This window comes from Anas acuta, chromosome 27, assembly GCF_963932015.1.
Source record: "Anas acuta chromosome 27, bAnaAcu1.1, whole genome shotgun sequence".
Taxonomy (NCBI): Eukaryota; Metazoa; Chordata; class Aves; order Anseriformes; family Anatidae; genus Anas; species Anas acuta.
The window spans coordinates 5,066,353-5,093,030 of NC_089005.1; the positions used below are offsets into that span (position 1 = coordinate 5,066,353).

Consider the following 26,678-nt stretch of genomic DNA (forward strand, 5'->3'; position numbering starts at 1 on the left):
TCTGTATCTCTTTATGTGTCAGCCCCTTCCATGCCAGCTCCACTCATCCCTGTCAAATCCTTCTCCATCACTTTTCTGGCTTTCTACCAGCATCTCCCTTACTTCACTTTGGGTCCCTTTTTAGCAGAGCATTTGTCCATAGGCTGTGTACAGCAGGGAGACGATACAGCACCGTGTAGAGATTTCAGAGGAGTGATGCTGCCTCAGAAGATCTGCTCCATCCTGTATGGGCTCAATACTTCATTTGGCATTTTGTTACCAGTAAAGACATTTATTTTGGGAGAAGAATGAGGAAAACTGAAAATAAGTTCGTTTTCATGAATGTAAAAACAAAGGACAGGCTCAGAAATCCTCTAGTGCCTTTTAGGATGATTTCATATCTAAAAGAATGAACCCATAATACAATACTGCTGATTCTGACATTTGAGTATTTACAGTAGGATCTTTTGCAGGTGGAACTTGGGAGGAGAAAAAGACCAAAAAAAAAAGACCAAAAATAAAGAAAATCTCAGAGGGCAAAGGTTTTGTTTAAAAATGTACAACACACTGTAGCTTAGCACCATTCCCACAGAGAGCAAGAAAAGCAGATGACTGGCTTCACACAAGCACTAGAATAGAAAGACATCCTAATGAAAAATAGATGTATTTCAGGAAAAAATCTGAGCAAGTAACCTAGTTAAACAAATCTTCCTTTTTGCCCAGTAGGCAAGTGATTAGAAATAGAACACAAAAGCTGGGTATTTGAAAAAGAAAGAGGTTCCAAAGGTGGAGAAGCCAGGTTTCATGATGTTGGAAGTTTAAGACTGAGGCCTGGGACTTCTGTCGCAGCAGGGACCACAGGTTGTACACTGACTCAGATGCCATTTCTAAGGACTGGGAGCAGTTCTTGCAGCTCCAGTATGACTCAAAGTACTTGATGCTCTATATAAAGACCTAGAGTCAGGATGCAGCAAGAGAGGCTTACATCCTTCTTCACTACGAGAGCTGTTGTTAGGATTTAACTTTGACCTCTTGGTTGCTCAGTACAGGATTTGCTCTTAAAATATCCATCTCTGAGAAAAAGGGGGAATGAAGCAATGTGCCCAGGAATGTATGCATGGACATCAGCCTTGCACCCGAGAAGTGGGGGCTCTGGCTGGGATGCCATTGCCTCAGTCGGTAACTGACTTTCTGCTTTGTTCTTTTTTCTTCCAGGGCCGTTGCATCAATTTCACAAGAGTGAAGAACACAGAGACCCCCCCCAAATACCCACTCAACAATGCATACCCGCTGCCATCTCCACCCCCAGCCCCCATCTACAACCCTCCACCCCCAGCCCCTATCTATACCCCCCCTCCACCCAGCTCGCCCACGCCCCATGCCCCCTCCCCATCCTCCACGCTCCCACCTCTCCCCCCACCGCCCCAAGCCCCACCACCCAACCGGGCCCCCCCTCCATCTCGGCCCCCGCCTCGCCCAGCAGTCTAGGGAGTCAGCTGTGCTCCTGCCTCTTCCAGAAGCATTTGAGAGGCTTATTTCAGCAGTACTGTATCACATCCATCAGCTGGGGGGGGGCTGGGGGAGGGCAGAGAATGTCACACCATTTTTGGAATGGGTGACAACAGAATGAACAACTTTGTAGTTTTCTTTCTCCTTAGTTTTCTTTTATTTTTAAAATCCCTTGTGCATCAGTGCCACCAAACTACCAAAGCAAGAAAAGCCAAGAGACTGCAAGAACAAGGCAAATAAGATCCATTTCAGCAAGGCTCTCCCCCCTCTTTGTCCGTGAAAGACTCTCTGGATGCAGATCCCAGCCAGCTACCTGAAGACAAGTGCACAAACTGCATGGTGCAAGGCTCAAGGGATGGCAGAAAGCCGATCACATCTCGCATGCCAGCTGCCAAGCAAATAATGACAACAGCAGGTCTGCAAGTATAGAAACACTGGTGAATCTGAAAAGAACTGATGTCAGGCAGCTGTTCCCATGGACCATGAGTTGGAGAAGGGACAGTATTGTCATCTTGGAGGGTCCAGAAAGGAGAAGGGGTAGGGTGTTTGGATTTGTGTATGTTGGTATGTGGAAGTGCAGGTAGGTGAAAATGGAGTGCTACTAGGAAAATTAATTACACTGAAAAATGAACATATCAGTATGCCACAAGGCTTTGACCCCATCCCCTGAGGACAAGGAGTAAGTCACAGCAGGTCAGCCTTCAGTGCTCCCAATGGGACAGAGGAGTTCATAAAAATCAAGCAAAGGAATCTGGGAAAGGTATGGTTGACAGAAGAGTCTTTGCATTCAGTTTAGACTAATTATGTCCATCTAATTATGCCCATCTAATAGGTCTGCAGTTCAGCAGTGTAATTTAATGCTGTTTTCCATTTTGAAAGGAAAGTTTCTGAATATAAACCAGTGGTTAGGTGTATCATTTTCTTTAAACCCAGTCTGCTTGGGCTCCTTGTTATTGTCAGTTTGAAATGGTTACCACTGATGCGTTTCTGTTTTTTGTTTTTGTTTTTTTTCCTGTAAATTACATTATTTCACCCTAAAAATATTTCTACATGGATTTTTATTTTCTGTTTTCTCTTCCTGAGTAAGTAGCAGATGCCTTCCAAACTCATAGTGAAGAAGAGCCAGTTGCTTACTTCTCTAGTCAACTCTCAACCATATCACTTCACTTAGCAGTTTTTGACTAAAAGTCAAAAATCACACACCAGACACACAAGAAGGGAATCAGTCTTCCAAGAAATGCACTGGCTGCATTTCTCCATGCTTTTCTCCTCACCTTTGTGAGACCCCCACCATGTTCCATAATATTGCATATGCACATATAACAAACTTCCTGAGCACCTGTCTTTGAAACACAGTGCTAGCAATAGGTGAGATCACTGCACTTCAGTCAGACCTCTGGCTCCCTAATTTACTGTCAGGATCAGTTCTCACAAAAGGACTCTCTCTCTGGAAATTGCAAAGTCATAAAAGGTAAATTGCCTTTGTAGCTGCAGCTCTATGAATTTCTAAGGGTTCTCATACTTGTACCATTTTTTACCAGATAAAGAAATGCTTTGCCAAGTACTTACTTCAGTGCTGTAGGAAATATTAATTCTAGCTTTTCTAGGAAAAAAAATGGGGGGGGGAGGGAGGGAGGGATAGGGGGAAGAAAAAAGAAAAAAGCTCGAGGAAGAAAAGAAACAGTTGAAAGACTCAGTGGAGACCTGTCTTGGGATGCTCTTGGTCAGAACGTATGTGAATGAAACCTTACCATGAGACCCAGGGCCTGTCTAACTGTCATTCACTAGCTTGACCCTTGTTAGGTCAGTATGCGATCTTTTCGATGAGATAAACACAAAGATGAGAATTCACAATGGAGCTGAAGACTCATTTTACAGCCAAGGCTGGATATTCTGCAAAAAGGCTGATTAATTCCCCCAAAACACTGTTTTGTCTGCAGGCGGCACAGAGCAGTCCCTGATTTGTAAAATAAACAACAGTTTCGCTACTCACTATTTCAAATTAAATCAGCCACAGAATGGTTTGTTCAACAAGACGACTTTGTGATTGTCAGGTGGGAGTGGGAAGCTTTTAACGCCCTGACACAAATTTAGTTGAACTCCCTCTTGTGATGGATGGGATCTAGTTAAATAGCTGTTTGATTTGGTGTGATGTTGAAAAGTGTAAAACTTGGGTATAGTGTAAATCGATTAATATTTCTCTTAACAGATCCACAGTATTTCAAAAAAGTTTGGAAAACACATTGATTTTCAACAATATGGTGTTGAGAATTTGTTTTTCATGTCATTTAAGCAATAAATATAAACCCATAAATCTAAACCTACTGCTGGGGCAAAAATAAATAAAAGTAATGTATATTCCATGACTAAAACTAACTTCTTGCAGATGTATATAGAAATCTTCATTCTCTCCAAATTAAAGGAAAAAAAACAACCCTAGAGTATTAAAGAAGCAAAATAAACCCTATGTCAGGCTAGAAAGGCATTTTAAAATATCCCTATGTAATCATCCAGTTTACAAATAAAAAATAAACTCCAAAATTTTGTTGTATATATTGTTACTGCATGCTTACCATATGTTAGATGGAAGCATTTCCTGTCCATTGTGGATAAAAGAACATTTTTCAAGTTGTAGTAAATTATTATAAAGCCAATGACATTTCATGGCATGTTATTGTATCAAGCTGTGCTTGTTGTATTTTTTTCTTTATGGTTGTATTGCTTTTTTTATAAATGTAGAAATATTTCCTGTAGTGACGAATACCTGTTTTACGTAGCATTAATTGAAGCACTATAATTCCAGGCTGCCCACTCCCCCAGTCTGTTGGCAAAGAGTTTTGCAGATCCATTCAGGGCAGGACGTGGCTAGATACCGACTGGGCATGGGGTAATTGGTGCTGAAGCAAAGCATCCATGCTCAGTTTTGGTGGACCCTTGCTAACATTCTCAGAAAAAAAATGAGAGCATGTTTGGTGGCAGATTTGTACCTGGTCTTGTGTTTAGGATCAACCTAAATGTGGCTAAAGTGCTAAAATAGCATTCCCGAGGTACTTCAAATGCTTTTAAAAGTCATGCTCCTTCTATGTCAGTCCTATCTTAGGAACCTACCTTAAGGTATTAAGAATGAAATTTGGGTCTGAATTTAAATCAACTTCCCTTGGCAATTAATGCTATGTAAATAAGGTTGAATTAGATGGTGTACCATATACTGATATATGGTAACCTATGTATTATCTCTGTAAAACTTTCCTAGAAACACATTACACAGGCTATCAATCCACACTAGCCAATTTTTAAGTAAAGGTTCGTTATAGATCAAAAGGAGTTGAGTGGCACTACATCTGCTCTGCAGTATCAGAAGACTTCAGCGGGTCTCACTGTTTACTACTTGCACGTGCTTATGTATAGGATTGGTCTAAACAGCAATAAACAGATGTCTGATGGCATTAAATAAACAGTTCTTTCATTTGCTCTAAGTACATCACTTCGGTTACTCCCTTTGTTTTTAACTCTTGCAAAACTTTCTATCAATGTGTTCTGCAGCCTCAAAGGACTAAGCAGTTGCATTTGACAAAGGTTCTTTTTTTTTATTTTTTTATTTTTTAAAAAAATTTTTTTTTTTATTGCTAAAATGTTACCCATTGTTGCTGGCTGTATTTTGAAGCATTCGCCTGCATGAACCTTGGCAGGCATCAGAATTCTCTCTCTACTCCTTGGTGCATGAAGGCATCTTCTGTCACTGTTTATTTTGGGAAAGAGAGGAATGTCTGGCTTTGGAGAACTGTGACTAGATCTGAAGGTAACTGGTCAGTAGCGTTGCCTTATATGTGGTGCTGATGCAGCAAAGGAAAAGAAGCAAGCCCTCTGTTCTGATGTTGAATTATGTTTTGTCAGTTCAGCCAGTGCTGTGCAATGATGTTTTACTCCCTCTGTTTGTTGCATGTGTCATTTGTTAAATTCAGTCATTATTCTTGCTGACCTTGATGTTATTATTAAAGAACTATACAAATCTGTGTTGTGCTCCATCAGACTCATTGGTTAGGTAAAGGGAATGACAAAGAGAGAATCCTGGGACACAAGTTTTCCCATGACTAACTTTCCATCACCTTGGAGAATTCAAACTTGGTGATTTTCCTTGCCGAAAGCCCAGAGCACTTTTGCCTGACACAAAAGGCAAAAATTCCTTTGGATGAGACAGCCTAAACTGTCTGTTCCTCTGCTGGTACCAAGGGCCTCTCCTCCTAACCAATGTAATGCGTAACGCAGTTAACTCAGCAGCCTTTAACAAAAGCAACATTTAACACAGCATATTGGGTACTAGGGCTACCTAAGCTAGTTTCCTGTCACATGTGCTGGTATAACTGCTTTCTTCCTTACTACTTAACAATCTCTGACCCTTCTGGATTTTGATGTAGTTGGAATATTTTATTCCACAAAGAAGATTAACAGATTATGAGGAAGCTCAGCCTCGACACCCTGCCCTGTTACAGCAGATCATGCAAGTGCATGCTTTTTAACTTTTTCTGAAAATGCAAGCTAGTGGTTATCTTAGTGCAAAAAGCCTTGAAAGTTGAGGCTTAGCCAGGATTTTTCTTATGTGTCTGGGTTTTTTTATTTGTTTGTTTAGAAAACAAATCTGTATGTAGCAAATGCAATGAGGAAGCCATGATACTCAATACAGTCTGCAATCTGGTTCTGATAAGAAGTGTTTTTCTAATGCAGAGCATGAAAGAAAATCATAGGTGTTCCTCTCAGAAGAGGACAGGCTAAAATTTAATAATAATAATAATAATAATAATAATAATAATAATAATAATAATAATAATAATAATAATAATAATAATAATAATAATAATAATAATAATAATAAAAACAGGGAGGAAATTTTAACCCCAGACCAGCCCAAACACAGAAGAGATGGTGCAAACCTGACAAGCCTTGATGGTAGCTCCAGGGTGTTCAGGACATGAATTTGCACAAAAATGCAGGTTTCATCACTGTTTCCCCAGGACACGCCATTTTTAGAGCAGCATGGCTGCAAACAATGAGCTGTGTGTGCAAGGCGGTTGAGCAACGCTGTGCTTGTGGCTGGCTCTTAATGCACCCCTCTTGTGCCCCCCACAAGCCCACCCAGAGCAGGGCTAGGCACCAGGGCCATGGGACAGGTGGGTGGCTTTGGGGCCACATGCAGTGACCGGGGCGGCTGCTGACAAAGCTCCCCAGGAACCAGCCTGTCTGTGGAGCGGGCTGAGACGAGGAGTGTGCCTGCAGTATCTGGAGGAAGCCAAAAGAGCAAGTTGCCTTGTATTTTGTGTGCAAGGGAGTGAGGCCACTGTCCCCTGGGCCTTCACCCTGGTAGAGGCGGCCACAGGGCCAGCAGCTCTGGCCTCATCGTGCTGGACCCCGAGGGGGGCGCAGGGAACAGGACGTCCTCACAGGGCCCTGCTCGCAGGCAGACTGCTTGCTCCTCCAAAATCTGGCCTAGCTTTGGGCATCTGAAGAGTTCCTTGCTTGGTAGGGAAACAAATTTTTATGGCTTTTTGTGTGTGTGTGTTTTTATCTAATTCTGTCAGAGAATGCCCCTTAAGTCATAGATAAGGCTCTTGTAAGAGGGTTCATGGAAACAGCAGTGAGACTTGAGGCAAGGCAGGATCCTATTTACTCTGTTCATGTTGCTGGAGAACATAACAATCTTTCTTTAAGAAACAGCTATATAATGTAAAAGCAACGTGAGCTACAGAATATCACATTGTATGCAGGCTGTGCCTGACAGCCTGTAGCACACTGACAGCAAAAACTGCTGATACTTCTTGTGATTATTTAAATATATGTTAATATTTAAATGCTTTCATTGGTCTTTCTTGCTAGCAGGAGAAGGTTCTAGCAAGGGGAAACATCGCTGGAAGGCTCAGAGCAGGAGGGAAGGTGTTTTCTTGTGTCACTTGGTCAGTGCAGATATGGCCCAGAGTAACATCATGAGCTAACCCTACCACAGTCTGAAAAGGAATTTCTCTGGTTCTTCACAGTCATTAAATCCTGGGGCCTTTTCCAGAGCTGGAGGAATTAATAGGAATGGAGAAATGATAGCGTGCAAAAATGCCACAGTGAGTGGAAAACTGAATTACCCTATGAGCTAGCTTTTACTTGCAAGAGGGATTTCTATATTCCACTTTCTGTTCCCATTTAGAATCCTTCCTGAGGCCTGCTGCTGTGTACCTTTGGGGTGTATTGCTAGCTACTTGTAGAAGACGCTTAGTGCTCGTTTCTCCTTGAGCTCTCACAGTCTCCCGGTACATCCAGGGCACACTAATGGGTGACAAGGAATGGGGGGTGTCAGGATCCTTTTCCAACAGGGTTCTTACTCGATGCAAAATCTCCAGAAAAGTGAACTAGAAGAAGTGAACAAGAACTAGAGTATGTCTGCATTCATTTTATTCATTTTTGGTGATGGGTGACAGGCAAAATGTGAGCATCTATGGCCTTTAAAAGGTTTGTCTGCCTCTGAGCGTTGCGATATAACATCCTGTACAGCTCTGCTATGACTTGCCTAGGCAAACCTTGAACTATTTTTAAGAAAAACTGGGAAAAATTCTGTAGGCCATGGGTCAGCGAATGGCTCCTCTGCTGCCACAGCCTGGCCATGGTTTGCTTCTTCTCCAGGGAAACCACAGGAAACCCTGCCTGTGCTGGCAAGATGCATTGCGTGGAGTACGAGGCAGGGAGACCCATCCAGGCAATCCCACTTATGGCTGCGTATGCCCCCCCTCCCCCCCTTGGGAGTAGCACAGCAGGCTCGCTGGTAACTACGGCAACAGCCGATGTGGAAAAAATATTAGGAATGTATTGAAAGTATTTTTAGCTGTCTCCTCAGATGCAGCACAGCAGCAAGGAGCCAAAGGGAGCCAGCATGAGATATATGGGCAGCATTTCCATTGACTGCCAGGAAAGAACCCCCCAGGGCAGAACTCAGGTTTTTCTATTTTTATGTGATACAGTCTGAATATTATGGTAGTTACTTTTTGGGGGTAAGATTAGTGTCTTTCTGTGTGTGTAATATACTGTTGGCTTAAAGTAGTAACAATTACAGAAGCTTATTTCACAGGCTGTCATGGAAAATTGAAATAACTGTAGTAGCATCAGACGGTTTTCTGTTTGTTTTCTTAAGAGTCCAGCTCAGAAGGTCAAATTCTGAAGTCATTCTCACTTGTCTGCCTCTGCCTCTGATCCTGTCTGGGTAGGGATGTGGATGGCTTGGTCCAGACTTCTCCCCCAGGCTTGCTAAATAAAACAAGATTTATTTTTTTTTGTATTTTAGTTGTTTTTATAGTTTGTGTGTGTTTTTTTTTTTGTTGTTTGTTTGTTTTTGTTTTTTTAAGAGAAGAATGTGGAGGTAAATAACCTGCCAAAGATGAAAAAGGTAGTTGTTAGCAGAGCTATTCTCCTAGGTGCTTAGGATAGCCTGCCTGCCAAACATGACATCAAACTAGACAATTGTTTTAAGTCATAGGAGATCTTACAGGCTGCTCTTCTTGGAGACTGAATCATTTGTATTGACCCAAATAATACAGTGAGTTAGAAATACAGTTTCAATTCTTGACCGTGACACTGGATGAAGTGAGAGTGCATATGGCACCTGAGGCATCATCTTCAGCAGGAACAGAAGAGAACAAGACCTCAGTATTTTGCTCCCTTCAGTCAGACTTTCCTGGCCGAGGTTGGTGATGTTATGAAATCAGGTTCCTATGTGGTTTCATTCTCTGCAAACAAACTAGTCTGGAGGTGAAACCATTTGTACCCAGTGATGGCTGATGCTGCCCATTTCCAGGGCAGCAGTGATCTGTGCATTGTGGACCTCCCAGGACAGCTCCATGGGACAGGAGCATCAACTGGGCATGGAAAAAGTCAGATTTGGTGGATACAGGGAGGAAGCTCCTGGAGCCGAGTTGCTGGTGGCACTTGTTACTTCAAAAATAAAACCTGAGCTCAGATAGCTAGATTTGCATGTTACAATGAAAGCTTTCATTTATAGGAGTTAAAACCTGACCATCCACTGCCTCACAAGCTGTTCTCAGCTAGTGCACACATTCCTTCAACATTTACGGTCACTGACTCAAACCAGGTGTTGGACACACTGAAGAGTTTTGTGCTTCTGACCGGAGCCCTGGAACTGGATTTGTGAAAGACCCTGGGCATCCCTGGTGGCGCCAGAGACCTTGCCATAGGACCTGGAGCCAGGATCTTGGCTGGTGCAAACCTCCTATAACTCGATCTCTGTTTCATGGTGATTCTGTTAGGGCCTAAAAGGCTGCATAGCTGTTAGGGTTTTTTGGAATAAAAATAAATAAATAAAAAATCCCACAGGATTAGTTCCTGTGGGTTCTTTAAATATCCAGTGTTCTCTGTAACAGGCAGAGGAAAGCTTAGGTAATGCTGCAAATATGGAGGTAACTCTATCTACTTATCTGAGGCCAAATTGGCAAGGTTTTAAAGAGTGCCCATTATAAATGGAAGACATCAGAGATAGTGACTAAGAAAGCACTGCTCTGGCTTTTAATCAGGACTGGATGCTATCAAACCCCATCCTGTCTTGTTTCCAGGCAAAGGCCAAGCAGACAAAGGAGTTCCCTGTGCAGGCTGAACTATTTGACGTGGGAACAAACGCAAGGCAAATGTCAAAGGGAAGAGATGACTTAGGTTTTTCTTCACAAAACCAAACGCTTTGCAGACATTCCTGAGAAGCACCGTGGATATGTGGAGCCCAGCTTCAGAAATTGTATCCTCTGATCTGAAGATCCTCAGAAAACTGTGGAAACTTCCCAGATTTCTTCTTAGCCTAGGACAGCACAACAAAGTAGTGGTACAAGTGTATCTTACTGCATGCATGTAAAATGGCTCTAAGGGAATCTTGCATCATTGTGCATTGCTGCAGATATGGGCACATTGTTTCTGGTTGCAGTGCAGGTGGAAGAGGCAAACAGTAGCACTGAGCTTTGCAGAAATATTATTTGTCCTCTACGAAGCATTGAAGTGTATTTGGGAAAGTGGTACAGCCAGACTGCTGCCAAGACAAGTGCTCCAGGATTTGGCCTTGATGTATAGGATGCCTTAGAAGGGCATCTGGCTCACCTTACAGAACAGCTTTTGATTTTTCTCTTGGCAAGAACTTCCCTTTGTCTCCAGATATCTTGGTCTCATGCCTGTTCCAGCTGTGACTCCATAGCCATGCTTCAAGCCTTCCAAGTCTGGCCTTCTGTTAACAAACTTCCTAAAAAAACAGAAGGGAATCATGTGTCATCTGCACCAGACAGCTGAAAGAATCATGTGCATGAACGCCAAAGAAATGCCATGTTCACTTTTTGCCATCCATCTTTTACAAAGAAGCTGCTTCATGCAGGTTGTAAGCAGCAACAGAGTAGTTTTGTTCCTAGTGTTTCTCTCCTCTTCTTGCAACAACTGATGACCATACACTTCTGGAGGCAGATGGCCTGCTGCATGCAAACCGGAAAGCACACAGGAGCACAATGGAGCTACACCCAGCCTGTGCTGTGCCCTGTCCTTGTGTCCTTCTCTGCTGTAGGATCACAGAATGATTTCAGTTGGAAGCGACCTTAAAGCACCTCCCTCCCCCTGCTATGTGCAGGGATACCTCCCACTAGATCAGGTTGCCCAAAGCCCCATCCAACCTGGCCTAGAGCACTTCCAGAGATGGGGCACCTTGCCAGCTCATTTTAAGTTTTTCATCCACTGCTACCCCCAAGTCCTCCTCTGTGCAGGGCTGCTCTCAGCTCACTCATCTCTGAGCTTTGAAAGACATCAAGGCCCTGGAACATGTTCAGAGAAGGGCTACAAAGCTGGTGAAGGGCCTGGAACACAACTCCTGTGAGGAGCAGCTGAGGGCACTGGGGATGTTTGGTCTGGAGAAGAGGGGGCTCAGGGGAGACCTTATTGCTCTCTAACAACTACTTGAAAGGAAGCTGTGGGGAGCTCAGGGTTGGCCTCTTCTTGCAGATTAGTGATAGGACTAGAGGGAATGGCCTCAAGTTGCACCAGGGGAGGTTCAGGTTGGAAATGAGGAGACATTTCTTCCCAGAAAGAGCAGTCAGGCATTGGGACGGGTTGCCCAGGGAGGTGGTGGAGTCACCATCCCTGGGGGTGTTCAAGGAATGGTTGGACATGGTGCTTAGGGACATGGTTTAGTGGATGATAGTGGTGGTAGAGGGATGGTTAGACCAGACGATCTTGGAGGGCTTTTTCTACCTTAATGATTCTATGATTCTGATGCTTGGGATTGCACCAGCCCAGACACAGGACCTTGTACCTGGCCATGTTGACCTTCATTTGTTCTGGGAGCAGTATTTGCAGATCCCTCCTTCCTGACATGGTGCAGCAGAACAAAGTCCAATTGCACAAAGTCTCCCTTTGTGGTCACCTTTCAGTGCCCCTCAGTACGTCAGTGGCCTAAACCAGGCAGGTCCTTTGTCATTCTCTGCCATTTCCTAGAACAAATTTTCCTGTTTGTTTTCCTGTGTGCACCCCCACCGTGGAGATGCATGGGCAGCGTCACACAGCTCCTGCCTGTGACAGTGACCTGCCCATGCTGGCACAGGTGTCCCCATTGCAGCAAACTAAGGAAGAGAAGTGGAAACTTCCTGCCCCTCGCTGGTGTGCAGGGGCTTTTGCCCGAATACAGACTGGAGGAGACTTGGCCTTCGCTTTACACCTCTTCAAAATGATTTCTTGCTGAAACAATTTGGCTGAAACAGCCACCATCTGAAGCCAAGTGCTGGACCACCCAGGCCTCCGGCCTAATCCACTGTGGCACATTCTTACATTCCCACAACATAAAATTAAATAAATAAGAAGCAGACCAGAATGTGAGAACAACAAAAAAAAAAAAAAAAAAAAAAAAAAAAAAAAAAGCAGGATGTAAACCAGCTAGTTCTTCAGGTTAAAAACAGATCCTGATTATAGATGTAGGTAGGGATTGCATTAGCTCATGGGATCTTTTAATACTTGCCATGCAGGCAAAGTGCACAAGAATGTAATAATCCTGATTTAGATGACAAACTGTAGCATTGCAAAAGCCAACTTCTCTGTGCAGCAGCATCATAACAGCTCTGGAAGCTGGGCTAAACCAATTTAAACAAATCACCATGGGGGATCACCGAGGTGGACGCAAAAATTCTCTGTGGCTTCAGGGGTCAGGGATAAGTGGCATTGTTGGGGCAGAGCCTGTGTGGGAGAAGGGCAGGGGAAGGCCTTGGCACAGAGCTGCAAAACCCTGCAGCAACGAGGAAGGCCAGTACAACTCCATTGCAAATGATCCTGAGCTAAAATAAGCACAGGGTTGCTTGTGAGTTCATCTGGATAATTTCAGTCAAAAGCAGATTGTGTTGGGGGTAAGGATGCTCCTTTTCCCTGCACTATGCGCCCTGTGCATGTTCCTGGGGTATGGGAGGGCACTGAAGTGATGCCAGCTCTGTCTGAGTGTGCAGCTCCACTGAGCTCACACAAACCTTGGAGAGAGCGAGAGAGCCCCAGCAGGGGAGTCCTGGCAGAAGGGAGATGGAGAAAACAAATTCCTACCTGGGCTACTGCAGGACAAAAACCCTGCACCAGAAGGCAATAAATAGAATGCATCTTTCATACAATAGGCTAAATTAGCCTAGTAAAGCAAAGCTGGAAAACACTCTGACACTTTCCCACAAACTGTGGCACCAGAAGTGCAGAAGTGTGCTCGAGGGCTGCTCGTGTCCCCTGCTCTGCAACAGTTTATCTGCAGCTGGCCTAAATTTAGCCAACAATAGGCTAAAGGAGCTTCTGCTAAAAAAATGAGCTTTATCTGCACTTCATTTATTTTCATTGTGTGCCCTTGATCTGGAGGCACAACTGTCAGTCAAGATGGTCTGGGTCAGTTCAAACATTACAGATTTTTGGGGTGCTCGCTTTATTTTTTTGTTGTTGTCCTTTTTTATTATTATTTTGTTTTGTTTATTTTTTGGAATTATTTTTCACCACAGGCTGCATCATGCTGATTGAATTGAGATAAGGAATGATTAGGCAGCAATGGCTGAAATCCCAAGAACAGGACCTGAAATAAAGCCCAAGCTCTGTGCTCAGTCCTTGTGGAGCAGCTGCTTCTACTGCTCTGGCCTGGGATAAGGATTTGCCAGCAGGACCCCTCAAATTACAATTTTTCCTACTTGATCCTTCAGCTGCTGCCTGAATGGTGACAAAAGTTTCCTAGCATGCAGGCAAGCACAACCCATGTTCCAAGGGTTTTCCATGCTCTCTGCTGTGTAGCTGGACATTGCACAGATGTGCGTGCTGGGGAGGTCGCACACAGGCTGGGTATGTCCCCGTCCATCCCCTCATCGTGCAGTACCAGTGTGAAGGACACTGCCCTGCCCCAGCAGGACAGCTTGACTTAAGCATAATCCCCATCCCTCCTTTTCACCTGGCATAACTGGAAGCAGCTGTTTTTTTTCTTTTCAAGTCTCAGCATGAGACTGCCCAGGAAGTGCTGCTTCTCAGTCTGCTGCTGAGTCCTTTTCCCAGCCCATACCAATCTGCAAAGTCTGGTTTCCTACCTTCCCCTTGCATTACTGCAGGTCTATTTGGTGCTTAGAGGGGTGTGACTGAGCAACCTGGGTTTTGTTTAAAAACAGAAAAGCTTTACCCTTTCACTCCCTCTTCATTTGGAGGTGAATGAAAGCTCACCAACACAGCCCCTTCAAAATCTGGTAGTTGCATAAGCCAGCCTTAACTATTGCTTTCTGCAACACCAGTGAGAATTTCTCCCTTCCTTGCTGAGATCTGCCTTAGCAAAGCTTAAAGCACTTTTGCAAAAGGTTATCAGTCCTGAAGGGAATCTGTGTGAGCACTGTGTGTGCAAAAGGCTGGTGATTGTCACAGCTAAACAGTCTGGGTGAATCCCAGTGGGTTTTGGGGTAGTAGCTGCCACGTAGTGCTGATCCCTGATGCCACCTCTAACCTGTGACAAGGGACCACGTGGGGCTGGCTGGCCTGGTCCTTATTAGTGTCAGGAATACACAACCCACGAGTTACACAGTGGTGCAAGCTTTATGCCTCTGCAGTTCAGACCCTGCTCCTGCTAGCAGGGTCCCCTGCGCAATCCAGGCAGCCTGTCTCCGAGGGCCACCACAAGCCATAGTCCCCACTGGACTGAAGGTGTTTCATGACATCCCAGCCCCATAATTTTAACCCCCAGCCACCCCTCCTCTGCCTCTCATACTGCTTTTGTAGCTTCTTAATCTGACATATGGAAGGCAATGGTTTTTCCCCACTACCAGGAGCTTGCCATTGATATTTCAGCAGGTTTTTCTTGTCTGCATGGACTGGTGTGTTAAAGAAATGGAGAGAGATGCAGGGCTGTCTCGCCAGGCTCTCGTGACCTGCAAAACCATCACAAGGACTAAACGTCCAAGCTTTACATGTCATGCATTGGCTAGCATTGTCCTCACAATGCTAGCCAGGAGTTCATGTCAAAGAAAATTTGACTTTAGCTGTTAAAGCTGTAATTGGGCAGGGACAGAAAGGAGGCTGGGGAAGTCCTGAACTTTGCTTTGTTTCTTTGGCTGCAGAAGCCAAGAAGGGAAGGACCTCTCCAAAAAAGACAAACACCAGCACCTCCAAAGCAGAATGCTTCACTTCTGACATTTGCTTAAAAAAAAAAAAAAAGAGAGAGAGAGACGCGTGTAATCCTTTATTGTTTGAAACCTAAAAACGGCAAGAACTGCAGTGCAAAATGCAACCATCAAACAGAATAACCCATGACTGTTTGTCACATATTGAGTGGGTTTTCTACGCCTTGCTCAGTGCAAAACACTCCAATCTGGGGCTGCCAGCCTGGGTTGTGCAGAGCAGACAGGACCTGACTGATGCTCGTCACTTCCAACTGATGCCCCGGGGTGTGGGCAGAACAGGTAGCCCAGGGATGTGGTTTTGGCTGCCCGCAGCTCACCCATTGCTCCTTTTCCTCAGGCAGCTGTGTGCAAAGCGAGCGGTGAAGCAGCGTCGGCACTCAGTCTCTGGTGGCAGTGATGCGGTCCACCTGCAAAAAGGAGAGCAGCTGTGAAAAGCAGAGCCCTGGCAGCAGGGAGGTGCAGCCGTGCTGCTGCTGCTGCTCAGATGGAGCATGCGGTCATGCTCCATCCTGTCAGCCCTGGGATTTGCAGCGTGGGGTTTGGAAAGCCCCGGAAATGAGGCTTTTCTGCTCTCTGCAGTGTCGATCCTGCACTTAGACAAAGCAGGGCTTTGTGTGCGAGGGTGAACAATCCCTGCTCAATGGGATTAGTCACTGTAACTGTGATACTAAAGGAAAAAGCATGATGAGAGGGTTAATCCTGGCTCTGGAGGGACACACGATGCTGTGTAGCTCAGCTCTTTCTTGCCTCTCTATCAGTGTCCCCAGAGGCTGATGCAACCTCCTCAGTGCCTCTGGGACTGTGCTGGGAGCTCGTGAGTAGCTGTGCAGTGCTCTGGGGGAGTTCTGTGTTGGGGAAGCGGGGTTTGTCTTTTGGGGATATGAAGGATCCTCTTGCAACATGCTGGGCAGGCTTCAAATGGAGCTGCAAATGCAGCACTGAAATTCTCCACCTTTGCCACACTGCACCAGCACTCTGGCAAAGCTCTGACTCTGGAGGCACGAACCAGAGCCCCCCAGCTCATCTGGGGCAAGGCAGACACCGCAATTAGCAGCGTCTGCAGCAGGCTCTGTGCCAGGATGGGCATGGCTTTGAAACAGCCTGTGGGTCACTCAGCACCATTCGCTTTGGGGTTTTTCTACCTGTTTGCATTCTGGGAAGCAGCATTCACTCAGGTTGGGTGGCCTTAGGAGCCCCTATGGTTCCTCCACCATGCCCTGCTGTGGGGATGTCACAGAAACCTGGCAAGATGAGGGTTACAGTGCTGCTTACAGCATCTTATTTAACTGGGGGGGGCCGGGGGGGGGAGGGCGGGGTGCAAGTGAGAGACTCCAAGCACAACTCAGCCTCTGCATCTGGCATTTTAGAGCTGCTCAAATGCTGAATAAACACATTAATGTTCAGAGCAACTGCTTTTTTTTTTCAAGGGAGGTGGGAAAGGAGACTGGGGTTGCTAACAGAAGTGTTTCTGGACCTGATGGCATGTGAGGAAGGGACACAGTGTCAGTATCTTTTGGCTCTGCGTGGAGGAAGTACGTTTTGCAGGGCAATGTGAGGTTCAGCTGAGGTCTCTGAGTGCAGCCGCTCACTCTGCCATGGCCTCTCCCTGGCTAGAAGGGAAACCTGGCCTTTGCTCTACCCTGACCTGTGGCAGGCATTTAATGACAAGTCATTTTGCATTCTTCTTCCTCTGCTTTTCCAGTCGTAGGGTAATGGCAGGTATTTCCCTTTGGAACAGGACTTTATATAGGGCTTCCCACTGAGGCTGAAACAAGCAGAAAACGTCAAAGACCACGGCATTCCCAGCCTGGTGAGCCCTTCTCCCAACCTAACATTTCCCTGCTTGCTTCTACCAATGAGAAAAGTGTTTCTTAGCTGATGTTTCTGCAGTATTAAAGCACAGTTCTCTCTCTCTCTCTTTTTTTTTTTTTTCCTGTGCTTATAGCAACTACCCACATCTACTGAAGAGAAGTTTGTCTGGAGCTGTGATCAGCATACCCCAATTATCCACAACCCTCTGGCTGCTGGCCTGCCACAAGCCAGCTGGTTGCATTAAACTGAAGACAGATACAATTAAATTACTTGCATTATTGCTTTTCCATGTAGTGTATGCCCTGATACCACTTGGACATGCGGTAACCTGGAGAAATGTGACAGTGACTGCTGCCTCAGGAGCAGCATTCAACTCTTGCTTTGTCACACGGCTCATCCCTCCTGAGGGCAGGGACTGTGACAAGCCCTTGTTCCTGGCTGGCAGCACCTGGAGGGCTGAGGGCAGATGACTTTGGTCTGCACTGATCCCTACATGGACCCAGTGACCTACAGCCCTGCAGCCAAAATTCCTTCCAAACCTGGCTGTTCTGCTCAGAAGCAGTTGGCTCATGCCTGCCTCAAGCCCCTCCTGCCCCCTGCCTTACTTGGATGTGGTCTGGCAGGGACAGTCCTGGATGCAATTCCTGTAGCCTACATGTTAAGCTCTTTCATGAGCCCTTCCCCAAGGCCGTCTGCCAGTTATGCTAAGGGAGATGATGTGGCTGTTCCGTAGGCTCAGGATCCCTCATGGAGGGGAGTGGGTGAGGACCACTGCTCTCCTTGAGCTGAGGACTCCATGAGCAATGCAATGCACATTCACTGGGTCATCCTGGTGTGGTTCAGCAGAATTTTTTCCTGTGTGCGTTTCCAGCCTTGTGCAACTCTGAAATTCTCATCCCCCACACCGCTACATGCCACCTGGCAGTGGCTGGCTGCACAGGCTGGCTGCTACACTTCTGGGTAGGTCGCTGCCTGAACATGAGGATCCTGTCTTGGCTTGGGGAGTATGTGTCTTCAGTTTTCCCATGGTAGACCAGTTGGGGCTGCTTGGATTGATGATAACTTTGATTTTCAGCGGTATTTCTAGCTGGGCTTGGAAAAGCTCATCTTCTTGATGATGGGAAACACTGGGGAAAAAAAATACAAGAGGGAATGCGAGTCCCTGCCACAGCTTAGAGCAGAACTGTTCAGCCAAAGACCACAGGGGCCGTTCTGTCTGTTCACCCGGTGCCCTTGTGCTGATCTTGTGGTGGGACTGCAAGTGCCAGAGAGGGGAGGTTTTGTGGCTGAAGCTGGGATTTCCCAGCACAACTGTGCCAGGAGCCAGGGCTGACAGCCCTGAAGGATGGCTTTGGCTACAGAATCAACTTCCAGGCACATCCTCAGGGTGCCAACATGATAAGAGTCATCCTGTGAGGGCACAATGTCTTGCCCAGTATTGGGTGCTAGAAAGCACCCACCTATGAGCTTCAGGAAGGCTTTTTCCAGCAGCAACTGGCATCAGCAGGGAGGACCGGCAGCATCTCCACCCTAGCATTGACTCCGTGGTGCACATGGTGACATAGTTTTGTGCACAGACAGAAATGAGAGGAGCAGGGAGGTGCTGGTCCTGTCCCTTGCAGGTTTGCTGACTGCTCCCCTTCGGTGGTGTCCCTTTGGTGCTGGCCAGGTGTGAGGTTTGCTTGTGCAGGATTGTCTCCTGCTTAAGGGCTTTGGGTGCCCCCACTCCCTGGCTCCCCACGCACGAGCTCCTGGACCCTGTTGGTGCCTGGCTGTGAGCTGCGTGGTGCCGCCAGTGTCTCCAGCGCATCCGGGCTCCCCATGGCTTTCGGGATCTTGTGTTACAGTAATCTCGCTGCTTGCTGTCCAGACGCAGGCGAGCAGCTTGTTTGTTTAAAGTTGTTTCCATAGGAATGCGTAAGGATCATGGGAACATATTTTATTTGACCTTAACAATAAAGAATGAGACTGAGGAGGGGGGAGGAGTCCTGTCAGGTCTGGTTTGTGGGTCTCTGAGGCTGGGTAACCACTTTAGCACTGTACGGCCCATCTTAGCAGGCCAGCTTGTTTTTTTTTTTTCTTCTTCTCTTTTCCCTTTTCAAATGCTCACAATGTATTCCAACCAGCTGATAAAAGCAAGGAAATAGGACAGAAATAGCCTCTTCAAGGCACACAAGGCAGCTTCTGGGTCAGGCCTGCCATAGTCCTGAAACCCTGAGCAGGAGGTGAAAAAAAATAATCAAAAAAGCCAGATTGTCCAAATGCAGGCACAGGCTGCGCCACCGATGTGCGCGACTGGTTACAGCTGCCCCCACAATCTGTCTCTGCCCGTGTTTGTCGCACTGAAGCAGTCGGTACCTGAGGGTTTGTGTTCTCATTGCTGTGGGCAATGCCTGAGCTGCTCCTGTCTGCCACCTGCAGCGCGGGGCTCCTGCTCCTTGGACCTTCCAAGCTGCAGGAGCCGGAAACATGGCAAGCCAGAAGGAGACGTAACGGCAGCAGTGAGATGCTGGAAGAGCTGCCCAGCACTGAGCAGTGTGGGCAGGGAGGAAGGCAGCTACTGAGCTGTGGGCCTGGCCAGGAGGCTGCACTGAGATAACTCCCTGTCCCCATTTAAATGTTTGCCAGGAAGACCCATCAGCTCTCTACAGCTAAGGCGCTGAACTGCTCCTCTTAGCACTCCGAGTACCATGGGGCCGCTGTGATGCTGCAGGGTGATGCTGTGGGGCTGGTGAAAGCACCAGGAGCTCAGATCCCACCAGCCCGTTAGGCTGTATGGTGCCTGGTGTACAACCAGGGGTCGCTCACCCACATTGCGAGGCAAGGAGCATGGATGGCTGCTTTTTAGGGGAAAGAATACAAAACTAACTTGTTTCTAAAGGGGCGTAAGGATTGCTTGCTTTTCTCAAATCAAAAAGGAAATGCAGTGTAGGAACACCAGGCTGTCTTGCACAGCAAATCTTGTTGACATGTAAGAAAAGCTCCACAGATAGTTAAGTGTCTTTGTGACACACCAGCCTGGTAACTGGGAGCTTGTTTTACACCATCACCTTTTTGTTCCACCTATGTAGAGCAAAAATGCTGCAGTGTGCTGGTCTCCTTTCTACGCCTGTTCCTGGGGTAAGAATTCCCCACAGGCTGGCTGCTAGTTTCCCACTCAACATCTCACAGTCAGACCTGAGAGGTGGCTTGTTTTGGGGGGTGGAGGGAGGGAAGTGGCATTTCTCTGATTCCAGCCTTCTGTGTGAGCAGTCATTGTACGGGGCTCCTGGTACGCTCCAAGGGGGGGATGAAGAGCCATTGCCACACAGCAAGGGAAGAAGGTGTTGAAGGAACACCATGCCCCTGGGCCTGGCATGCATTTGGCACAGCGCTCCTCCTCGCAAGACCCCTGTGCAAGGGCCAGCACCACTTCACAACAAGAGTCCTTTAAAAATAAAAGTAAATTAATTCAAGAAGCTTGCATGGATATGCAGTCAGCAGTTTGAGGCTCAGAAAAGAAACTTCAGAAGGCCCACGCACAGCTCGTTTGAAGGGTAGCCATCAAAGCAGGTTGCTCTAGAAGGGCCAAGGCACACTTTGCAGCAGGCAAGCTAGTGTAATATTTTCAAACCAAGTGCTTATACCTGTCTGTAAACCTCAGTGTCTGAGGCCCTGGCTACATCCCTTTCCTTTTGTCTTCTTACTGTCATTTCTATTGGCCTAAACTAAATGCAGTGTACAGTGTGTGCTTAGTCGCCACACATGAGGTAATGAGCAATAGAGAACCCAGGCAGCACCCTATGTTTACCCATTCCCTTGCTCTTCAAACTGGGCAGTTCCTGGGCCGCACTGAAGGAACAGGGTCCCCTGTCTGGAAATGCAGCCGGGGCTGTGGAGCAGCTGGTGAGGATCTCAGGTCTGGGAGCCGGAGTGGACAGCCCAGAGAGGAGGGAGCCTGAGCACAGCGCAGCCCTGGAGGCCCCTGAGGATGATGCTGCACACAGCCACCTTGTCTTGCTGGCTCCTTGCACTGTTCCCTCTCCTTTTAGCATCCAGAGCAGATGGGTCCTACAGCTGCACCAAAATGAAATCTTTTGAAAGCCCAAAGCTTTGATCTGTTTTACTTGTTTTTGTTTGTGACATTAACGCAGGCCTGTGCTGCTGTTTCCTCCTGCAGTGCTGAGCAAGCAGAAGTGGACAATCTTGCTCCCAACATCTGGCTATGGTTTTGTGTGTGGGCACTGACTTTAATTGTGATACTAAGAACGTGCGTGCATAGCTCCAAGGCACTAGCCTTCAAAAGCAGTCTTGTGACTTTACTATTACTTGTACAGGAAAGGTATTTGTAAGAAGAGCAAGTCCAGGCTGCTCACTTTATTTGGGGAAATAAATGTCCATGTTTGATATTCTTCCCCTGCAGAGGTGAATGTCCCTAAGGAAATTCATTCCTGAATGGCTCGAAGTGGAGGAGGGGTGGAATTCCAGATAGACTTTTGTCATTGTGGGTTTTGCTTAAAGTTGTCCACGCATTTTTAAGATATGAAAAATCTCTAAGTCGCCAGCTGTTGACTTACAAGAGCTTAACTGTGCCACCTCAGCACACAAGTCACCCTGCACTGCTGGGGCAGCAAAGCAGTGCTGTGGTGCTCCCAGCCTGCCTGACATTACCCAAACTGGGGGCAGTTACAAAAAAGCTGAAAAAAAGAACCGTGAGTTTCAAAATTGCATGGGGAATGTGTGAAGATCACTGAGCACAGGTCATGTCTGGGCTGTACTAACTGCTCTTTTATCTAGTGATAGAAATGTGGTTGTTAAATGAGAATGAATGTACAGAAGGTAATACCACCTGTTCTGTCTTAGGGATGTTTCATGGGTTTTCCTCTTCACCGTTTTTGGTTAGTAGTAAAATCAAGGATAAAAAAAGTGAGTTGAAATATATCTCAGACATGTTATTAAAAAAAAAAAAAAAGGAAAAAGAAAAAGCTTGGCCACTTAGAAGAGAGTTAAGCTTTGGGTCTTTTTCTGCTTTTTATATATATCCCTTAACTTTCACAGGGGTTACCTATTCTTTAAGAGATATAACTAAAGACCAGTAATTCAGTTTGTTTAATGTAGGGCACTTGATTTTATTCAAAGGGTGAGATACAAAAAAAGTAAGCAAAAAGACAGAACCCAAATTATAAAACACTACAGACAAAAGTAAGACATCTTCTGCATACAGCACACAACAGGAAACAAGATACAGACTGGTCCCCACAAACCAAGCCAGCTGGATATGTACAAGCACAGTACATATAGACCTAGAAGGGAAGAAATGGTAGTATTTGCCATTTCAAACGTCTATTTACATAAACTGAATTGAAGGCAAATAGTCTTTCCTTTTATTCAAGCCAAATACTTCTTTGCTGTTTCTTCTTCCTGTGTCTGATGTGGAAGAGGGACTCCAGGCTTTGAGGCAAGTTTGGTACATTCAGGTAGCGTCTAAAATTAGCCACAGCTAAACACTGATGTGCTGCTGCATGGGCCCAATTTCAATTTCCCTCTCCATCATATATGCTGCTGTCAGCCACCTACTTGTGGTGTCATGGACTGCTAGTAACTACTAGAGAGGAAAAGAAAAACAACAATTTTGCACTAATATTTTGGTCTTCCTTGTGCCTTTAGACATCTCAATCTGCAGCTTAACCAAACCTAGTCTGTCTGTGCTAGTGTTAAGGTTCCAAATGGAGCAGTATTACATGTTGTCATATCCATGAGATTCCTCCCACTTGTCTCCAAAATGGTCTATGTGAAGCTTTCACTAATGCAGTTTTTGAATACAAAGGGGTCGAGACGTTCTGAACAAGGAGGTCAAGGCAGCTCTCTGGCTGGAAGAGCATCCCCATATCAGTGGTACGCAATTACCTTCCGTCAGTAAGAGCATGCTAAAAAGGAGACAGCACTTCCCCGGTCAGCGCTGTACCTTACAAAGGCATGGCTACCCGAATACTGGTTTGGGCTCTTTATAAGCGTGTGTGTGCAGATGGTACTTATTCATCTCTCACGTTCAGGAAAGAACTGTCTCTAGACTTTCTTCAGTACAGCTAGGAGGAAGAAACCTTTCTGGCAGAAGCATACTCCACAAACAACTTTCCCATTGTTTGTGGAATAACCTTACTAACAGTGTGGCATTTGGCTGAGATCTGTTACGCAGAAACAGCGTGCCGAGCCTCAAGTTCTCTGGTCTTTGGTAATTAGAAAAAACCCTAAGACTTAGGCTTGTACTTCCCTTTAAGCCTCTGCAGACATAGATGAGGAAAACAGTTACTTCAGTCAAAATAAACTACGACAAACGTATGCAGTAATAGGCAGCTGCTATTTCAAATGACAAAGGCCTTTATCTGTATTTACCTGTGGCTCAATTTTAGTGACAGGGCTACTGAATTTTTGAACACCTTAGTTAGGAAAGAGGGAGTTTTACTGGCTCAGTAAGCAAAACATTCATTCTGGAGAGCAGAAGACTGACTGGCTGTTAATAAATATCACAAGACATTCTGAAAGTTTTCTAGGGAAAAGAGAAACATCATCTCTTCATCAAAATGCAACACGTCTACACAAAATGAGGTAAGGAAAGCTAAGAAGAGTCCTTTATACATTCTCACTTCACACAGGCATAGCAATTAACAACAATGAGATGCTTTACAGATTCCCTACCATGCTCATCAGAGAAATTCTTCATAGCAAGTATGCTCTACAGCATTCTTTGATATTAAGCGTTACAACATCCAACAGCCTAGTTGCAATTAGCGACTAAACCTCTGTTTTGGCAGGCGGAGTTTTGTACACTTCAGGCAGTTTACTGGCAACTTGCAGAATATAGGGGGTGAACACCACCTTTACTTCTGACAAATGAAGTATTCATCGTGAGTTTTAATGCCTTAAATTACTAAGAATAAGGATTTTTCTATCACAGCATTAAAACCAAGTAACTCAGCAATATCTGTACAGTTACACCCAACTGGAGAGTGTCAGACTTAAATTTCTAACTTAGAATCCTGTTCTTTGGTCCTCTTTGTACACAAGCTACTTTCATAAATATTTAACAGCCTGAATGATCAAACTTTTACTGAACAGCAATCTGTATTTTAACATGATGTCTACCATCCTGTTTGCTAGGAGACTTGGTAAGCTAGCAGACAATTATTTGTACAAGGCTAGACAAAAGCAATGCTTGTTGCTTTTCTTCTGAATGGAATAGGAGAAACGGATCTTAATTCTCTTGCAGGTTCTTTCCCATTAGACCCCATGCTAACAAGAACATAGGATGTGGTACTGCAAATCCTTATACTGGGGAGTAGGGGGAAGCTGTTCCTTGCTTCCTACCCTCCATGTTAAAGGTTCACGGTCTCTCTTCTCTTAAGAGCTGAGTGGGAGATGGATGGAAATGAATTGTCTCCAAACTGTTAGTATTAAACATATGTTGTTTGTTCCTTAAGGAGAAGTATCCTCTCAAATGAAGCAGGCAAGAAGTCTACAAGTCATGTTTAGGCAGAGGCACATAAACTGCTACAAGTCAGTGCCTCACAGGCAAATATTGTACAAATAAAATTATGTATTTACTTCTTTGCTCTTAAACAGACACTGGCAGCACAATGCATTCATAAATTAATAGTCTGAATACCATGTGTTAATAAACATATTGGCTTTAAGAAACTGTTTCCAGGCACGCAGCATTTTAATCTAATTAACATAATAAAACAGCCTTGAGCTGATACTGAATTGAAGTTAAACAGGCTACTGCAGTTCTATATAAAGTAGAATTGCTACACAGTCTTTGGAAACACCTCAGTCTGAGCAGTTGTCTTCTACTGTACAGGTCAGGCTGGATTACTACTGCTTGGCAGTCATCTTGCAACCTGCACGAGGAGAGCTACGTTTACATTTGTTAAAGCAGTCTGGGGGCAGCAAGCGATCTGGAATATTCACCACGACTTGTCAAGCATTGCTTTATGCCTTGTAGTTTGCTTTTAGTTTTTTTCTTTTTATTCTGTGTGTATAAAGCTAATTCAAAGCCTACCACACAGGCAGGAAATTCACCTTTTTGCATTAGGAAACACCTAGCTAACTGCCATTTAATGACTTTTTCAAAGCTGGTATTAAATCTTCAAGGCATATTTTCAGTGTAATTTCTGATTCTCTGCAAACTTGTTATACAATTATCAATGTATTTTTTTCACATGTATCAAGCCTTTATCCCCTCCAGTTTTTAATCAGCTGAATTTGACATAATCACATATGCCACTACAATTGTGTGAACTACTCATAAATAAACCAGAACCTATGTATTTATCAAGGGACTTTGTCTACTGTAGTAAGCCTCAGAAAGGGATATTCATTGTTTTCTCTGTCTGAGAGACACAAGGCAAAAACTTCCTTCTACACGTTCAGACTAGTAAGTGACCTGCAGCAACATAAAGCCCATTCCCTACAATCTGTTTGTAGTGCCACAGTGCTCAGTTCAAGGGGAAAAGTCTTTATCCCTCAATGCAGGAAGAGTGCTATTCGTTTAAAAAACAAACTCACAAAGAATATCACCAAAAACCAACATCAACAAAGCATCACCACAAACTGAGCACTGTTATATTCCTCTGTTTTTCCTCACTTTGGTATGCATCCCTTCTGAGTCAGACACTGCACACTGCTTCCACTTACACTTAAAGGCGCGAGTTCCACTGTCTTCATGGGCACAACTACAGATACCTGCTGGTGTTACACGATGTGTTATGGCCCACCGAGTCTACGAGATTGTCAGTTGCTAGGTATTTGGCATAGATAAAATCTTTCTGAAACAACATTACTTTCTTAGCACGTTTACCACATGCCTAAAATTTCAGAGGCTGTGACAGGTCAGTTGAATTCCCTTTTACAAATGAGGCAGAAATTGACCCAAATGCTTGTTTAGAGTTTCTCGCTGTTAAAATATGTGCACAAGCATGACCAGTAACAGCTCTTGTTCCAGTTGCATAATCTGGTATCCTGCTTCACTGCCTGAGAGCATGACAGGTAATTCACTAAATGGTTTCTCATCAATGACTGGAATGAGTCACACTGGATAAGAAACAATGACAGTATTTGAAAGTAAAGTGAAGGGCCCCTTACCTAGAAGACTCAGTAATCTTTAAAGAAAACCATTTAATATCTTGCATGGAAATCTATTGTTCAAAAAACCCAAAGCTACTGACATAGCATGTGGAATCAATTTGACAATCACTAATGTAATGGAAGTACGGTGATCGTGTACACAAACAATGATTTACCAAAATAAGATTTACCTAGGGGACTTTAAAATCAAGTTATTTTGGTACCAAAAAAAGTCTTTCATTTAATTCCCCTTTGCCCCTATGATTCAGATGATCTTTCACTCTACAGTTACGGACTTGGCCAGATTTCTTGGAAAATCAACCTGCAGAGAGGGAGGAGAAAGAAGATGCTTGTGAGTATTTAGACACTTTCTTTGTGTATAACTTTGTAGTTTGTGGAATGTTTGCTCTGTGTTTAAATTGAAAATGACTGAACACATTTTCCTGTTAACTTAGGATAATTAATGCCAAAAAACTCCATTGACTTCACTTGTTACAACTCTGTCAAAAACTAAGGAGTTAGTCCCTTCAACGTAATTTGCTACAGTTCTCAAATTATAAAAGGTCACTGCAGTACGTGGTAGAGGCCAGTGTCTGTATTAAGATCAAA

At 45.0% G+C, this 26,678-nt stretch overlaps 2 protein-coding genes across 6 annotated transcripts in view; one reads left to right on the forward strand and one right to left on the reverse strand.

The window, feature by feature from the left end:
* The window catches only part of ANTXR1 (ANTXR cell adhesion molecule 1), a 120,798-nt gene extending 115,297 nt beyond the window's left edge, over nucleotides 1–5,501 (forward strand). For both annotated transcript variants that reach the window (XM_068662048.1, XM_068662047.1), the window contains one exon: nucleotides 1,195–5,501. In XM_068662048.1, the coding sequence (XP_068518149.1) occupies nucleotides 1,195–1,467 (273 nt within the window). In that variant the 3' untranslated portion in view covers nucleotides 1,468–5,501. The remainder of the gene's footprint in view (nucleotides 1–1,194) is intronic.
* A 9,698-nt stretch (nucleotides 5,502–15,199) lies between these two features.
* GFPT1 (glutamine--fructose-6-phosphate transaminase 1) overlaps nucleotides 15,200–26,678 on the reverse strand; it is a 43,336-nt gene continuing 31,857 nt past the window's right edge. For 3 of the 4 annotated variants that reach the window (XM_068662188.1, XM_068662186.1, XM_068662189.1), the window contains one exon: nucleotides 22,051–26,391. In XM_068662188.1, the coding sequence (XP_068518289.1) occupies nucleotides 26,347–26,391 (45 nt within the window). In that variant the 3' untranslated portion in view covers nucleotides 22,051–26,346. Of the gene's footprint in view, nucleotides 15,563–22,050; nucleotides 26,392–26,678 lie in introns of those variants that run through there. The other variant, XM_068662187.1, reaches the window with a different exon arrangement.